Source organism: Suillus paluster (genome assembly GCF_016628075.1).
Source record: "Suillus paluster strain FC165 chromosome Unknown EDB91scaffold_95, whole genome shotgun sequence".
NCBI lineage: Eukaryota > Fungi > Basidiomycota > Agaricomycetes > Boletales > Suillaceae > Suillus > Suillus paluster.
In genome coordinates this window covers 138,594-156,557 of record NW_024537655.1, presented here as the reverse complement: position 1 = coordinate 156,557, position 17,964 = coordinate 138,594, and the positions used below count along the sequence as shown (strand labels likewise).

The window sequence follows — 17,964 nt, the reverse complement described above, 5'->3', positions numbered from 1 at the left end:
ATCTGTCGCAGACTTCGAATGACGATTTGCCCATGCCATATGTGACTATGATTTCCACCCGGTGCGCTAGTGCTGGTTCTCAACAAGAAGATTGAAGCTGCGTTGAATGCCAAGTGTAAACCACGGTATTTCGGACCTATGGTAGTCGTCTCCCGTGCTGCTGGTGGCTCCTACCTACTCGCCGAACTTGACGGTGCAGTCTCACGTCTCAGATTCGCCGCATTCCAGATCATTCCCTATCACCCTCGATCCTTGTCAACACTCGAAGTCACACAGTTCCTTAATCCAGATAACCTTGTTGGCACTGCCCCAGAGCACAAATAGTTGTTTGAGGATCGACTGGGACAGTTGACATTTCTAGTTGGGGGGAGGTGTAAGAAAGGCTGCGCCTTTAACGATGAAAGCTCGCTTCAATCAACCCTTCAACGACTGTGACATATCACGCACTGCCTTCTCTTCTATTTCCTTTCTGTCCATATTTACATCAATTCACGTTTACCCTTTGTCCTTATCGCCATCACCACACGTTCCCAATTATTCTTTGTACCTACGCCACACCTTTCACGTCTCACTTTGCCTTTCTTCTCGCTACTCGCGCTTTGATAATGCTTTGTCCATTCTCCCGCCGTATAAAAAGTTACATGTAATTCTCGTTTAATTAGTGAATCAACTCCCTCTCAGTGATCCGTATTCTCGCAGCCGTCCAAACATTCCGTCAAAGTCAAAAATGTCTCTGTCTGCATCATCGTTTGATCTCTAGTCAACTTGCTACCATCCTCTCTCACAATTTCCTACCTTCCTCGATCAATCCTTTCAATTACCCTTAGAACTCACCTCAGCCTTACAGGGTCCTTTTCATGCGGATCATCTTGCAGAAATTGGAATCGTTCATCTGATAATTGAGACATTCCTTTCGATGCGGGGATGACATTCCCCGAGCAGCAGGGGAAATCAGGTTGAGACGTGACCATAGGGTCTCCATGATCTCTCCATTGATCCGACCAATGCCTTCGATAAAATTCGACGCATATCGGACATAGCAGCTGTCCTGATGTCCGTGGATGTGCCACAACCCGATTCCGGGAATGATGGTCAATTCCGGAACCATTTCGAGAAATCGGCTTCGATCCACCCGAACCCGAAAGTGCTTGTTGTATTGACAGTTGATATCATAGAAGGTGACCACCCTCGTGATGCCTTCCATGTTGTGCTGGGCAGCCTCACAAAGAGCATAGTCCATGTTCATTTGTCTGGGAATGATGCATGGTTAACTCATGAATGTCGAATGGCAGGGTGGGCTTGCCTTTCGCCTTTTTGAAAATCTACCATCAAGTGAGGAACAAAGCAACCGTGTCAAGCACAGGCTACTCCCCCGATGCCCGTGGATTCCAGCTTGTGCCGAGCCGCATTTGCTTGATTTACTGCCCGGTGATTGCTGCAGCTCGATTTTTCTAAAGTGTCGGCAGCCTCTGCAAGATGCTTTTTATACCTGTCCTTTCCCACCATGAATCCCAACCCATCTGACAGCCAAACTTCATCAAATGGCTTCATGGGATGCAGGTGTTTGGCTTTGAAATTTCCGTCCATAACAAATGACCGGGTGTATTTCCACCTTGGAGCTGTTAACATCGCTGAGGTGACTTCCGTATCAAACGAGACTCACTCATCAAGTGATTCATCCCCTGACAAGGATACATTGATCCCTGGCTGAGGACAAGCAGGGCAAAATAATGCGAGATCACCTGCATTCGGGTTGTCAGAACGATGGCCAAATCCATGCCATTTCATGGCCTTCAACTGCCTCCACTGTCGGGTGACTCTCATGAGCTCTCGGTATCGGTCCTTGCCACATGCTTTGTCAATATAATGTCCTTTAGATGAGTGATATAGCATTACCGGTACAAGGTGTGGAAACATGTTGGAGGTCATTTGCCGGAGCTTGCTGTAATAGTTCATCGCCAAGGTCCCACATTCAAGGTTGTCCAATAGAAAATCATCGAGCACCCTGAAGGTGAACAAAGTCTTCGGCTTGTTAAATGAAGCGGGGAAAAATCCATGTCGAAACATTTGAAGGTCTGGAGTCATGGCATTTGGACAATCGCAGCATCAAACCTGGAGGCGATGAACTCCGGACTTGTTGACGATAACCATGGTGTTTTCCTTCGGCTGGAACTCGGGTCCCGACACAGACGGTAGATCTTCAGGCTCAAGCTGGTCTTCAGGTTCGTCTTCTTCGAACAAATCCCACCTATCTGTAAGTACCGGACATTGTTTGCCCTCATGACCAAGGTGTATGATGAGTCCGACGTGAGCGAGACAACTTTGCTCGAAGAATTGACCATTCCATTGACTGATCCAGTGGAAGGGATTGCGCGAATGTTGACTTCTGCAACAGCCAGTGCAATATAGTGGCTCCCCAAGACAATCTTGACATTTGTAGACCCATCCTGGTTGCAGATGATGCATCTCCTATCTTCTGGTGGAGCTTCTCGATCCAGGAGGTGATGTAGATATGATTCCTGCCTTGGCAGCCATTGCCTGAGGTAGTCATTCTGACTCTGCATTTGTTATACTTAGCTATCATTTGAATTGCAATGCAACATTTTACATGAACTTGCCATGGTTTTTGGGAGTTGCAAAGGCTCAAATGAGCCTTGGTCGTGCTCGTAAGTATTGTCAGGAATGTCTTCCCAAAGAGGTGGTGCCTCAACAGGCTGAAGTGTTGGTGATTCTGGGGGAGAGTTAGGCATGGACCTGTAGGCATGTCTTTTTGTGCTTGCAAGTGGGACCTTGACCCAAGTCTTCCTACCTTTGCTGCCCCTTGCTTCTACCCTGTGGGATTTTTGCAGTGGGGTGCATCTACCTATCTTCATCTTATTTTCTAAGGCTGCAAGCAAAGCATTAGCTCAGGAATGTGAATAAATTGTTATTGCAATGTGATGTTATGCAGTCTTGATGCGTCATTACAAATTCATTTCCATTAATGGAATTCCGTCCAATATGGGTAGATTAACCAACTGTTAGGCTTTGCTCAAATGTTCAACTTAGTCACCATTATTACTTCCACCTTGCTCATCCTCAGCCCTTTCTGCAATCTCATTCACAATGGCAAGATCAGGTCATTCCACTCAGTTGACTTCCACTTCTGGAAGACTTAGGGCGTGTCAACCACAGACACAGAAGCTCACGGACAACGAAATTTCGGAGTTGAAAAACTACCTTCCTGAGTGGACTTCGGCGAAAAGGAATGAGAAGCTGGGCAGTTTTCACTGCCATAGCCAGGGCTGCCAGGCTATTTGCTCCCAAGGTCGACCAAGCACAATGGAAGAAGAGGAAGTGGGTGATTCATCCTTGCTTCGTTCAAAACTAAAATTTTAACATCTTATTCTTCCATGAACTCTCAGATGTACAAGACATGGTTGTTCAACAACAAGAAAAAGAAGGAGAGGAAGGACATGATAAAGTATGGGAGGAAATGGACTCCTAGGCAGGTGATCTACCAGCAGAAGCGGGAGGAGGTGCTGAAGAGGATCGAGGACGAGTCCGGGGCAAAGCCAGGAGGTCCCGGTATGTTCAAGTATTATCAGGCGGCTGTAAAGAGAGTCATGACTGAATTGTCCGACGACGAGTTGGAGAAGGCGAAGGACACAGCCGAAGAATGGTCGAACAACTTTCCGCCTCCCGAGATACAAGCACAAGTGGCTCGTAAGAAGGGACCGGCATATATGGAGCACTTTTCGAAGGAGATGTGGAGGCAATGCAGGGATGAGAGTGTTTGTGATGTCGGCATGGAAGAATGAACAGGGCGAGGTGCTGTTCGGGATGTAAGTCAATTTTGTCATCTCAGATCCTCAATCTCAATACATTTCATGCAGGCACGATGATAACGAGGCATTAGGAGATGGGGACAGTTTCATGAAGATGAAGGAGTGGGAGGACATCGAGCCAGTTTGGCAGGAGTACGCACAGGAACAATTCGGTGAGTGTTTGAACTCTGGCTACTGGAATGAATTGGTTGATCTTCTTCATGATAGGTGCCGGGGCACGGGATGGAGGGCGACAGGTGATGCGAGGTCGAAAGAGAATCAGGAAGCCTGCTTTCGAACTCGAGACCGACTGGGGATGGGATGCCGGTGCTTCCAGACATCACCGAAACGAAACTCGAGGAGAAGAAAGCCATAGTCAGAGCATTTCTTACATCGCACTATCGTGAGTCCATCGTTGCGACACCCGAACATTTGTTGAACGCATGTATACAGGTATCTGTTCCGGGATTGACAAGGCAGTTGTGCCATGGAGCGCCATCGTACAAAGTCAGGATGACTTTGTGGCAAGAAAGTATGTTCTGGCGGATGTAGACTTGAAGGAGCCATCGAAGTTGCAACATTGGGACACGACCGCCTTACTGACTTTCTGGTATGCTCGGCAGGAGAAAGGCAAAGGTCCAACATTCCTGTTCAAAGCATGGAAGAACAGAGATGGGGACATGGTAGCCTCGGTTGTATCCTGGAATTCACCGTCTCATCGGACTCATAAAGTCAGAAGAGATATGATCCGAAGGCCTCGGAATTCGGAGACCGAAACTGACAGTGATCCCGAGAGTGAGCCCGAGGGTGACACTCATGATATGGAGGATGATGCTGGTGATGACGCAGCGGAAGGTAGATCCCTGCAAAAGAGACCCAGAACAGAGCCTGGTCCTTCGACAGCACATGAAGGAACCGCTGTCCCACGTGCAATTCCAAAGCCTCGCCCGGTCAATGCAGGGAAACTGGTGCACTGCTTACATCACGAATGGGCGACCTCCCGGCTGGACTGACTGAGAGAGTCACCGGCAATGTTCAGGAGGATGGTGCAACCGAAGGAGTCAATAGGTCACCGGCACTGAAAAACATGCGGGGAAAGAAAGGGGTGATTGAGCCATCGGCGAGGACAACCCAGAGTAAGTCAACACAACAGCCATTGGACACTAGCCCTTCGAGTGACCAGAGCGAGGGGAAAGAAGTAATGGACTTATACTACACTGCCTGCCTTTACCTGCTATTATGTACATGTCAATGTGATTCAATCATATCGAATAGAGTCCCGAGTATGAGTATCGAGTCCCGACCATCAAATCCCGAACATCGAACATCGAGTCCCGAAACCTGAAGCCCGAAGATTCGAGGAATGAATCCCGACTACCAAGTCCCGAACATCGAGTCCCGAACATTGAATCCCGACTATCGAACACCGAGTCCTGACTATCGAGTATCGAGTATAGAGTCCCGAGGATCGAACATCGAGTCCCGAACATCTAAAATCCCAAACATCGAACATCGAGTCCCAAGTATCGAGTCCTGAAACCCGAAGCCCGAGATTCGAGGAATGAATCCCGACTACTGAGTCCCGAACATCGAGTCCCGAACATCGAGTCCCGAATATTCGAATCCCTACCATCGAACACCGAGTCCCGAACATTGACCATCGAATCCCGACTATCGAACATCGAGTCCCGACTATCGAACACCAAGTCCCGTAAGACGCCCGGTGACATGCATTGAAAGATCCGGTAGTGTACATGATGTGGGGATATCAATGAAAATTCAGAGGTTGTAATAAGGTAATTTACATAGTCATTTGTTCTTCAAAGTGTTGAATCATGGAATCTACTACCTTGAGCATTTCAATGCTCATCTGTTCAACTCTTTGCAACCTCTGCAGGTCTGCATCAGCTTTTCTCAGTTTGTCGGAAGTTTCCGCCCAAGCAGTTCGGAATGGTCGCTCAGCCTCCATTAGTTGTTGGATGGAAGGGTCAGGAAGACCTCCAGTACGGCGTTTGTAATCACCGAGTCGATCTCGGACGGATTGGTCTTCCCGAAAGATTAGCAAAAAGATAAATGCTCTGCTTTCAGATACTCACATTCTGGGTGTTCGTATTTTCCGAAAGGATGGAGCTCCCGGACCATCAAACGTACATCTTCGACATCGAGCTCCGGCTCATCTGCACAAAGTTCGGTAGATGATTTGGCGGCTTGGGAGATACGATAAGTATCAATAATTGTCTGGAATGAATAGACCCACATGAAATAGACACCTCTGATGTAGCCGGTGCAAAAGTGGGAGGATCAGCAGAATCCGGCAACTCATCAACATCAATGACATCATCCTCAGGCCTGAGGTACAAGTCTGGATCAATGAGACAGCCGGCATCATCAGCCTCACCCGGATGTGATTGATCTTCAAGGGTGAAGTTAGCATGGATGGTGAACGCTGATCATAAGGAATGTATAAACATACCGGGCATTGCAGCCGACGCATCCGGTGGTCCGGATGACATAGAATCATATTCTATGTCATCATCCGGCCCAAGGTATAAGTCATCTAAGTCATCTGAGGGACACCCAGTAAATTGATAAGGAATGATAAGAATACAACATACCTAGTGATACCCGGCCCATAGATGAGTCATCCACATCCATAGAATTATAGTCGGTCACCGGGGGGTCATTAAATCTAACGGCTGGATGGGAACTCATGTGGTGTGGAGAATTGGTGGACTGGTTGACTGATGATTGAAAAAACTTCGAAGTTCAACACACAACCGGCGATTGCCGAAAGTTCAATGACGACCAAACAAACACAAACAATCAATGATTTTATCGATCGTCCATCAAATGTCTTGTTTGATTTGAAACTTCATCCTTCTGATAACTGATCTCAATCTGATTTCAAGATCTTAAATCTCTCAACTCACTCATCATGTCCACTCCAGTTGCCGACTCTTTGACCGATCTCAAGAATTCCACTGCCCAGATCATGGCCATCATCAGCGCCGCCCTGGCAGATTCCCCCGGGTCCCAGCCACTCAGCTCTGGGAAAACAGGTTGGTACACTTGTGGTATGTATTTTTTTTCGTGTTTTTTTTCGTCTCTAACATCCAGGTAGTCTAATGTAGCAAAGGAGTATGGGTCCAGGGATGGTCCTATTCCCGGACTCATCATTTCGTGCCTCAAAGAGCTACACCGCATCCAGAGCATGGTTCCCAAGGTCTGGCCCGACTGGCACACCATCGGGTATGACGATCCCCGCATTTTGAGGCACCCCTGGCACCCCAAGGTCCTCGCCTGGGAGGCCATAGGTGACCGGACCTTTGATCTCCCAACTGCTGCCCCCCCATCCACAGGTCCGATTCCAGTCAACCTTCCCTCCCCAGCCATCCCTACCAGCAATGTCGCCGGCCCTTCCACCAACCCCACCACCGAGTTCCGGGACAAGGGGAAAGGTAAGGCCGTCTTCGCTGACCTGGAGCCTGAGGCAGAAGGCAGTAATAAGAGGAAGTCCCCCTTGATTTCAGGACCACCCTCCCAACCCCCGAAATCCGCGATGAAGAGTCACAAGCGTCTGAGGTCGGCTTGCATGGTGAAGTCCAAGCCCATGGTGGAGTCGGAAGATGAGGAAGACACAATTGTCAAGGTATGTTGTCTCGTTCTTCTTTTACTTGTCTCACATTTTCTTGTAGCCGTTTTCAGGTGGAGCGCCGGAGGTCGTCGTTCCCCTGCTCTCCACAGTTATCGCAAGGACGCCCAATTCGCCTCAATCACCCAGGGTTCTGATGAAGAAACCCTTTGGCCCTGCCACGGTAAGTCACGCTTACGCGTCCGGGACTCGGGTGTATGCTTACCATTTACCAGGTGATTGCCGGCATTCACCCAGCAGTCGTTGAGCCCTCCTGGCCAACTCCCAAATCCCCGGTGCAGGCACCCCCAGTCATCCCTGCAGTTGACATTCTCATTCCCGGACCGGTGAGTACTTTTATATATCTCAAGTGTATCCATACAGTAATACAACTCACAGAAAAACCCATGCAACGCTTGCAACAAGCTACAATGGCCTTGTGCAACTCGGATGGACAAGAGGACCGGGGCTCTGTGTATGTTGTGCATCTACTGCACGACAAAGAAGATCAAGTGCACCCCCGCGTCTATGGGATCCCCGCCTCCTCGCAGTGGTGCCTCCTCTACCACCCGGAAGACGAGGTCCAGGATGCCATCCAGGGCTCCCTCCAGGGCTCCCTCCAAGGCTCCCTCCAAGGCTCCCCCCGCATCCCAAACCCCCGCCCCCTCCCAAGCTCCCCCTGCCTCCCAATCCAAGGCCCGAACTTGAAGTCAGTCTCGTGGCATGGCCGGAACTCCCGGTGTCAATGCGGTGACAACCCCCAAGACCCAGATGCGTGGTCGCAGCAAGACAATCACTGCCGTCAAGGCACCTGCACCTGAACCAGCTCATAAGTCACCCGAGGTTTATTTTTATCATCGTCTGACCTTAGGTTTGCATTCTAGCTCTTCCGGCCTCGAGTTCGGCAGTGCCAGCTGCAGCACGTGGCCCAGCAGTCCCTGCTGCAGCACTTGACGTGCCCATGCCGGATCTCCATTCCATGGCCATTGTGATTCGTCAAGGCGCAGCTCGAATCGCTCTTCTGGAGGATCGTGTGGCAGAGCAGGATGGTAAGATTGATACCCTGCAATGCCTTCATGAAGGCCTTAGGCGCGAAATCATGCTCCGGCACCCCTCATTCCCACTGCCCGATCCTCCTGCCAATGCATCATCCTTGTTGCTTGATCAATCTGGCCCCCCCACCATGTCACCCACCGAATCTGCACTCCCACCTCTCATTGATCTCACAATGGAAGGCATTGCTCCCACAACCGCAACCACAACAGTCCTGGATGCCTCTGCCATTGATGGCCTCCTGTTTGATTACAACCAAGTTGCTCATCCAGAGGATCCAGATGCATCTGGCGAAATCGTGGACCCAGGTGATCCGAGCAACCTTGTCCCAGAATATAACTCCTCTGATGACATGGCTACATAATTGCATAGTGATAGATGTATATACAAGTTTTCAATGAATGTAACCTCTGCCAGTCCATTGATCGAGTGACTGAGTTCCCAGTACCGACACCCGACACCTGAGATTCGGTACTCGGTACTCGGTGATTCGTGTGTTCGAGTGTCGAGTTTCGAGTCGAGTACCGACACCCGAGATTTGGTTGATTCGTGTGGACATTCGAAATTCGAAACCTGAAACGAAGTGCTGACTACCGAGTACCAAGTACCGACACCCGAGATTTGGTACTCGGTACTCGGCACTCGGTGATTCGAGTCTCGGGATTCGAAACTCAGATTTATGCGAGTTTCAAGTTTCAAGATTCGAGTTGCGAGTTTTGAGTTTTGAGTCGAGTACTGACACCCGACACCCAAGTACCGACACCCGAGTACCGACACCCGAGATTCGGTACTCGGTACTTGGTACTCGGGTGTCAGGTGTTGGGTGTTGGTACTCAGATTTATGTGAGTTTCGAGTTTCAAGATTTGAGTTTCAAGATTCGAGATTCGAGATTCGAATTGAGTACCGACACACAACACCCGACACCCGAGTACTGATGATACACACGAATCACCGAGTACTGAGTACCAACACCTGACACCTGAGATTCAGTACTCAGTACTCGGTGATTCGTGTGTATCATCGGTACTCGGGTGTCGGGTGTCGGTACTCAATTCGAAACTCGAATCTTGAAACTCGAATCTTGAAACTCAAAACTCGCATAAATCTGAGTACCGACACCCAACACCCGACACCCAAGTACCAAGTACCGAGTACCAAATCTCGGGTGTCAGTACTCGGGTGTCGGTACTTGGGTGTCGGGTGTTGGTACTCGACTCAAAACTCGAAAGTTGCAACTCGAATCTTGAAACTTGAAACTCGCATAAATCTGAGTTTCGAATCCCGAGACTCGAATCACCGAGTGCCGACCCGACACCCGAGTACCGAGTACCAACACCCGAGATTCAGTACGCGGTACTCGGTGATTCGTGTGTATCATCGGTACTCGGGTGTCAGGTGTCGGGGTGTCGGTACTTGATTTGAAACTCGAAACTCGAATCTTGAATCTTGAAACTCGAAACTCGTATAAATCTGAGTTTTCAGGATATTATGTCTGTACATCGTCAGTAAGTATACAAACAACGACTGACGAAAAACTGCTATATGACATAGAGCTATCTTCCAAAAATATATACGGCTGTGCGTGAGGATGGAAAGGGAAGAGAAAACACAGGTGATTTGGGGGGATTTGGAAGAGGGGAATGAAATGGCAGTAAGATTTGAGATGGAGAACACGGGTGAAGAGAGGAATACAAGGGTGAATGAGAGTAGTACAACAGAACAGATTCGGGGTAAATCCTTAGCTAAGAGTTGCAGATGAGACTCATGTCGGCCAGCAACAAGACTCGCATAGTAGAGTCGATTACAGATGAAGCAGGGGAGTTGAATGGGATGATGTATCGAGACTCTAAGAGTCGAAGCTGTGTGAGTGCCTTAAGCGAGCATGACTCGGTACTCGGTACTCGGGTGTCGGGTGTCGGGTGTCGGTACTCGACTCGAAACTCGAAACTCCTATATGATACGTATCTGGGCCCACCCATCTGTCTAATATTACCCGACATCGGCCCACCCGTCTAGGTAAAATTCCCCACTTTGGCCCACCCGTCTATCTAATATTTCCCTACATCAGCCCACCCGTCTATGTTATAAATATTTCACCTCACCCTCGGCCCACCCGTCTATCTAATATTAACCCACGTCGGCCCACCCGTCTATGTTATAAATATTTCACCTCACCCTCGGCCCACCCATCTATCTAATATTAACCCACGTCGGCCCACCCATCTATATAATAAATATTTCACCTCACCCTCGGCCCACCTGTCTATCTAATATACCCCTACATTGGCTCACCCGTCTATGTAATAAATAATTCACCTCACCCTCGGCCCACCCGTCTACCTAATAATACCCCACGTCGGCCCACCCGTCTAAGTAAAATACCCCATGTCGGCCCACTCATCTATCTAATATTTCCCTACGTCAGCCCACCTGTCTATGTAATAAATATTCCACCGCTCCCTCAGCCCATCTGTCTATATAATAATATTTGCTATACATCTCTCCTCAGGTCTATAATATATGTCAATCCTACTCTACATATTACCCACATGGGCCCACCCATCTCCATAATAATATTTCTCCTGGCCCATCCGCCATCGTCGATGATATATATAACATCAGCATAGATGGGCCCACCCGTCAACATCGGGAATATACATAACATTGGCCCATAATCCGCTGGCCCATATTACACGGGATATTATGTAGGTCGGGTGACCCGTATAGTATGGGATTTGTCACTGAAGGGGCTTGTTCAGCAAGTGTACAATTTTCAATATTTATAACGACAGAAAACGACAGGACACCATCCAGGCCCTAGATAGCTACCTCACCGCTAACATCGACAACATCCGACCATCAAATGACGACCATATGGTATGGTTAGGGGACTTCAACCACCATCACCCACTCTGGGAGGAAGACTGAAATGAGCACTTAATCGACTATAACGCATTGCAACCCCTTATTGACCTCATAGCCGACTACGGGATGAATCAGCCACTACCCAAAGGACAACCTACTCTCCAATCATCAAGTACTGGAAACTGGACCAGGCCCGACAATGTACTCTGCATAGACCACTCCATGGAGGTATTTGTATCATGCGGAACTAACCCAGTGCTATGAGGACCAAAAACTGACCACGTACCTATCCTCAGTGTCCTTGAATTAACCGTACCCAGAATCACCCAGGATCACTCGCGCAACTACCGAGGAACCGACTGGGACAAATTCAAGGAAGTCCTGACCGCCCGCCTAGATACAAGACCAGTCCCAGCACCCCTCTTCACTGATGCAGAATTCCAGACCGCTGCACGCAATCTAGCACTCACACTCAATGAGGTCATCTCAGAAGTAGTCCTGCTGTCGAAACCCAGCCCTCACTCGAAATGTTGGTGGACCCACGAACTCACCCTTCTACACCATCAAATCAACAAAGCCACCCACACCACCTATAAGATGAGAGGCCTCCCCCTACACCTGAGCCATGCTGAGTTCAAACGCCTCTGAAATCACTACGCTGACGAAATCTTCAAGTCCAAGAAACAACACTGGGTTGATTGGCTAGAAAAAATTTCAGGTAACGACATTTGGGTAGCCAACAAGTATATATCTTCCGAACCGACCGACGGCAGCAAAACCCGAATTCCGACGCTCTCCATTCGCCAGGCCAACGGACTTACATATGAAGCCACCAGTAATGCAGAAAAAAGCATTGAATTAGCCAAGTCCTTCTTCCCGCAATGCCCTAACGAATCCTCTATCCCAGAAGACTACATCTACCCCGATCCCGTCGCCTCTATGGTACCAATCACGACTGACGAAATTACATGCAACATCAATAAATTAAGCCCATTCAAAGCCCCCGGACCCGACGGCATATGTAACATAGTTTTTAAGCAGTGCACAAACCTACTCATTCCTTTCCTTCTCCTGCTCTTCAACGCTACCATCAACCTTCGTACCTACTATCAACCTTGGCGTCAATTTATGACAGTCGTTTTGCACAAATCGGGCAAGCCAAATTACTCAGTAACCAAAGTGTATCGTCCAATAGCTCTACTCAACACAACGTGCAAGTTACTAACGGCAGTCATAGCAGATCAGATGACCTTCTATCTCAAACGTCATCAGCTCCTCCCAGCAACTCATTTCGGCAGACGACCAGGCCGATCAACCACCGACTCTCTTCACCTCCTTGAAGAGACCATCAAAAATGCCTGGCGAACAAAGAAGGTGGCATCAGTACTTTTCCTCGACATTGAAGGAGCATTTCCAAATGCAGTCACGGACCGTTTACTGCACGACATGCGAACCCGTCGTCTCCCAAGAGCAATGATCGACTTCACACAGCAAGTACTCACAGGACGCCAAACCTGCCTACAATTTGACGATTACAAGTCCAACTGGTTCCTGGTAACGATGTCATATACCTGATTCAGCCACTCCCAACACCATTCATAGACATCCCTACTATTGGTCCGACCCCCTGTTTCCCTGTCCGCTCCATCCCTCCTTCTCTGACAATGCACGAAGTGCATCTCAGCAGGACTAGCCCTGCTACCTCCGCCCGACTCCGCTCCACTTCTCCGACACTACCCCTATTTCCTCCGACACCATATCCCTATCCTCCGACCCTATCTGGAGCTCCGCTCCTCCGCTCCATTGGTCCAACTGATCCTACTCCCTCCACCATCTCCGCTTTTCCAACCCACTCAGTTCCTTCAGTTCCTCTCGTGTCATTCTATCTAACGATTGGTCCGCCCGACCGCCTCACCGGTCCACCCCTAGACTAGGAACCATTCAACTGGTCCTATCTCTTTTTAGTATCATAGTTCCTCCTTTCGGATCACCGGTAATCTCTATACCCGAGTGATTATTGATCCGTCGCATACATACTATTCTCCGAGCCCCTTTTCTCATATGTCTCTGTCATCTTTCTAATAATTCTGTACACTCGGCACATAGCCTTTTGCTATGCTATGCTACCCACTTAGAGTATATAAACATATGTACAATTGTCTGTAGATCTTCAGTCTGAATATTACCTTTTCCAAGCCCTGCTCTCTTGTCCTTATTCTTGGGCAAACCCCTTGACAACTCCTGTTTGCTGGCCTAGGGGATTGACTCCCTAGGTCGGCCGCCTCCTCCGCTCATCTGAATTCCCACGCCTCCGCCGCCTTTCCCATGCATTGGACTTGTGACTAGTACTCTTGTACCTCTGTCCTCTGTGTTCCTATTCTGTTTCGGACTTCGTCCGAGCAGTCTCCTCCGTTCCGCTCCTACTGTTAGCTCCGACTATAGTAGCCCTCCGACTCTCCCCTGTAGGGCGGACCAATCTCCGCCTGACATTCCCGCGCTTATCTAGTAGTCTGTCGGTCCTCCTTCAGAGGACCTCTGCTCCAACATGCTGTAGGAGCTCATAGAACTTGAGTTGGACTACAATCCGAAATTAGGGGCACGTACTCGGGTAAGGGGCGCAGTGTACAAGCTGAAGCCAAGCCCCTCAGACTCCGTCCTACCCCTGAGCATGGTCTTAACAAACGAACGGTATAGGTCAAGGCGACCCTCTCTCGATGATCCTATATATTATATACAATGCTGATTTAGTAGATGTGGCCAAGAACAGAGGCAAGCAGGAATCCACTCTTGCCTTTGTTGACGACACAGCGTTCATCGCCATAGGCAAATCCTTTCATGAGACACACCGCATTTTGAAAAGCATGTTGGAAAGAAAGAACGGTGGTTATGACTGGTCAAGAGACCACAATTCAAAGTTTGAAACGAGCAAATTCGCGCTGATCCATTTCTCTATGAACAGGACCAAGATACAACCACCCATGACCATTAGAGGAAGTACAATTTACCCGTCTGCCACTCACAAGTTTTTAGGTGTAATTCTAGATCAGGAGTTGAGATGGAAAGAACATGTTGCCTACGCCATTGCCAAAGGTACCGCTTACGCACTGCAATTACGCTGCCTATCCTCCACCGCCAATGGAATGCCGATGAAACTAACATGTCAACTCTATCAAGCAGTCACAGTCCCAAAAATGCTATACGCCGCAGACGTGTGGTTCATGCCAGTATACTGTACCGGATCGGATATAAGCCAGAGGGGCTCCCTAGGTATAGTGGGAAAGATGACGTCAGTACAATGGATAGCAGCAATCGCAATAACCGGAGCCATGAGATCTACCGCAACAGACACACTCGAAGCCCACGCCAACCTCCTCCCTATACCCCTCCTTCTACAGAATACTTGTCATCGCACAATAGTCTGACTAGCCACTCACCCTCCAACTCACCCCCTATACGTACACGTCAGACGAACCGCCAAACGATATGTCCAGAAACACCGCACCTCACTCCACTGATTAACACACTCATTCAAAATCAACCCTGCGGAAATAGAGACCCTTACTGGCGCCATTCAACACCCATCATACCGCTGCCCATACTCAGTCCACATCACCAACTCCAAAGAAGAATCCATCAATGAACAAGCTCAACTCAACGACAGTATTCAAATCTTCAGTGATGGATCTGGTCACAATGGTAAGATAGGCGCAGCGGCTGTACCAATCCGAGAAGGATGTGACCCCCACGTCCTCCGCTTTCATCTAGGTACTGACAAAGAACATACAGTATACGAAGCAGAAACAGTAGGACTCACTCTAGCCGCCCACCTATTATCTACCGAGCACCACCTGACATTCCTGGCCTCCATCTTAGCAGACAACCAAGCAGTACTGAAATTTGGTGAGAGCACGACACCGAAAGTGGGACACTACTTAGTCGAACATTCTAGACACATGATGATGGACATCAAAAGAACCAACCGCAGGTGAGGATACTCAGTAACAGTCCGTTGGATAGCAGGTCACAGTGAAGTGGAGGGAAATGAACTAGCAGATGAGGAAGCAAAGAAAGTGGCAGAGAGTTGGCAGAATAACAGCATGGGTGACAAACTACCACAATATCTGTCAACAGGACACCTCCCCAGCAGCCTTTCTGCCATTAAACAGGCATTCAAGAAAGACACCAGATGAAGATGGGAACGCATGTGGACCAAATCACCGCACTACGTTCGCATGCAGCTACTAGACCCCAACATTCTATCACGTTCATTCACCAAACTCGTCGCAGACCTCCTGAAGCGCCTCATAGGTCTATACATTTACTTCCACACCAGACATATCACTCTGAACCAACACCTCCACCGCATCAAGTGAAGTGACTCCCCCAACTGTCCAATATGCCAGGACACAGAAGAAACAATCCATCATTTCCTCTTTGACTGCCCTCAATACGATCAGGAACACTTTATCCTTCATCAGAAGCTCGGTCGCAAAGCCACCTCCCTCCCCTATCTGCTCACAGACCCAACAGCCATGAAACACTTCCTCAGATACGTAAATAGCACAGGCAGACTGAAGCCCACATTCAGTGACATGACTCTCCCTCCTCGAACTGACCGATGATGACAACACCCATGCAGAACAGACGCAGAAGTAGAAGTAACCTCCCATAATGAACTCACCCACGTACACTGCGATACACGCCCTCACAACCTAATCAATGACCATACCATGCATCCCCCCTCCCCTCAAATATTTAACCCACCCCCACATGGAGACACAGGCCTAGGACCCAGCAGGCCATGAAAGAATCAGATGGGAGATGAGATTGGGATCAGGACAACTCCACCAATCTGCACCACTAACGCATCTCTTTCTTAGCTTCATGTACAGACTGTCCCTAGGGACAGTCAAGTATGCACTTCAGTTTATAAAGAAACCCCACGTATCAGATACTTATGAAATCCACGATAGGAAGAGAGCAGTCAAACTCGTCTTCACACGGATTGTGCATCTAAAATGGCTGGCAGGAACGGCAGACTGGCAGAGGGCAACCTCACATCAGGGCATTCGCGAATCCAGAGATGTAGACAGGGCAGGGGCCCTTTAGACTAGTTAGTACTGTCCAACATAGGGGAGGAAGCAAAGGGTCGTCTGACTATCAGAAGGTTTGTACTAATTTCTTCACTTCCATGAACTGCCAGACGACGCTTTGTCTTGCCATTTGGATTTGTTTCTTCAAGTACACAGTTGCACATGCTGATCACTCCATCGTGCGCAACATGCCAATTCATTTTGAACATGAGCTTTCAATACCCTGTTTGATGTTTTTCCCTAGGAATTCGCCGAATGATTTTAATGCCCTCAAGGAGTCAACATGTTGGCCATGCCTCCAAGGTCAAGGGTATCTAATTCTGATAGGTCCAATCCCATTTCGCATAACCTCAAGTCTTGCACCCCACTTCGCTCGCACTGATACAAATCTTCAACAACAAGTGATGTGCGAAGACCATAGGCCAGATCCTCCTCCAGAAGCCCACAGATCTGGCAAAGCAATCACTGGTGAGAGCTCGGTACATGTAGTGCTGCCGCGGTCTGGTTCAGTCCAGTTCAGAGGGAGTTGAGCAAGAACCAAGAACCGAACCTGGGTCCGGTTCTACCAGACTTGATGAACCTCAGACCGAACCTTTGTGAACGGTTCAGAACGGTCAGGTTCGGTTTTTTTTGGGTTCGAACACGAACCAAACCAAAAAAATCCCAGCAATGAAAAAAAAAAGGCTGCGGCGATAACATACACTTTGCTGGACATGAAAATTGTGAATGAGGCGCATTTCTGTATCAGTCATGTCAATGGAATCAATGTCAGAGGATCGAGTCCTCTGCTTCGCACTGCAAGGTACATGGGAGACCTGAAACCATTGTTTGCATACTCGACTTCCGGTTGTTAGACACCGTTGGGCCCCAGAAGATAATGTACTCACCAATCAATCGAGCAACCAGCCTGCCATTCACGCAAATACTCTATTAGCCCGAGACCAAGGTCATTCTCAGCGCCACAGAAATGGCATTTGTAGAGAACTCTAGACTCGGATGATCTCGTCAACTGTTCGATGATAACCCTCATGACAATCTTCGTGCCTGCTTCAATGCTTGACCATCCATGGCTTGTCAGTTGGGTTACTTCAGTGCCCTTGTCGATGTATAAATCATACAATCCTCCTTCCAGGTAACGCCTCTGAATTCGAGCTTCGATCGAATCACTTTCAAACAGAGCTTGGAGCATCTTATTCAGTTGCTAAGGAGAATTTAATGAGTAAGCTTCCCTAAGATGGATTTTACGCTGGCGAGGCGGACCTGAAATGAGGTGCAGAAGACACTCTGCGAGGTAACAATTGATTTGACTGGAGCATTCGGTGATGGCTCATGTGGCGGATGTGTATGCGAGACCATGTTGGTGCAACTTTGTCAATTGGGCTGAGATCCCCTGCAGCATGCTAAATACGGCTCAATGTCAGATGAATTCAAGCATGCATCAAAAAGGTTTATACCTAACTAAGGAATTCCTCCAGAATTGTTCAAGATAATTACAGGCAGGTGGCGCGTTGCACA

At 48.7% G+C, this 17,964-nt stretch overlaps 2 protein-coding genes across 2 annotated transcripts; one reads left to right on the top strand and one right to left on the bottom strand.

Annotated features, from left to right (window-relative positions):
• Nucleotides 1-1,353: 1,353 nt before the first annotated feature.
• EDB91DRAFT_1253947 (uncharacterized protein) lies at nt 1,354-2,085 on the bottom strand (the record flags this gene model as incomplete). The annotated part of the gene is made up of 2 exons (XM_041323726.1): nt 1,354-1,612; nt 1,664-2,085. 2 exons carry the CDS (start codon nt 2,083-2,085, stop codon nt 1,354-1,356), a joined length of 681 nt encoding a protein of 226 aa, XP_041171789.1.
• Nucleotides 2,086-3,105: 1,020 nt separating this feature from the next.
• On the top strand, nt 3,106-4,819 carry EDB91DRAFT_1086458 (uncharacterized protein; the record flags this gene model as incomplete). The annotated part of the gene is made up of 6 exons (XM_041316054.1): nt 3,106-3,336; nt 3,405-3,773; nt 3,796-3,824; nt 3,876-3,979; nt 4,144-4,209; nt 4,260-4,819. The coding sequence occupies 6 exons, from the start codon at nt 3,106-3,108 to the stop codon at nt 4,817-4,819; spliced, it is 1,359 nt and encodes a 452-aa protein (XP_041171788.1).
• Between the last annotated feature and the right edge of the window lie 13,145 nt (nt 4,820-17,964).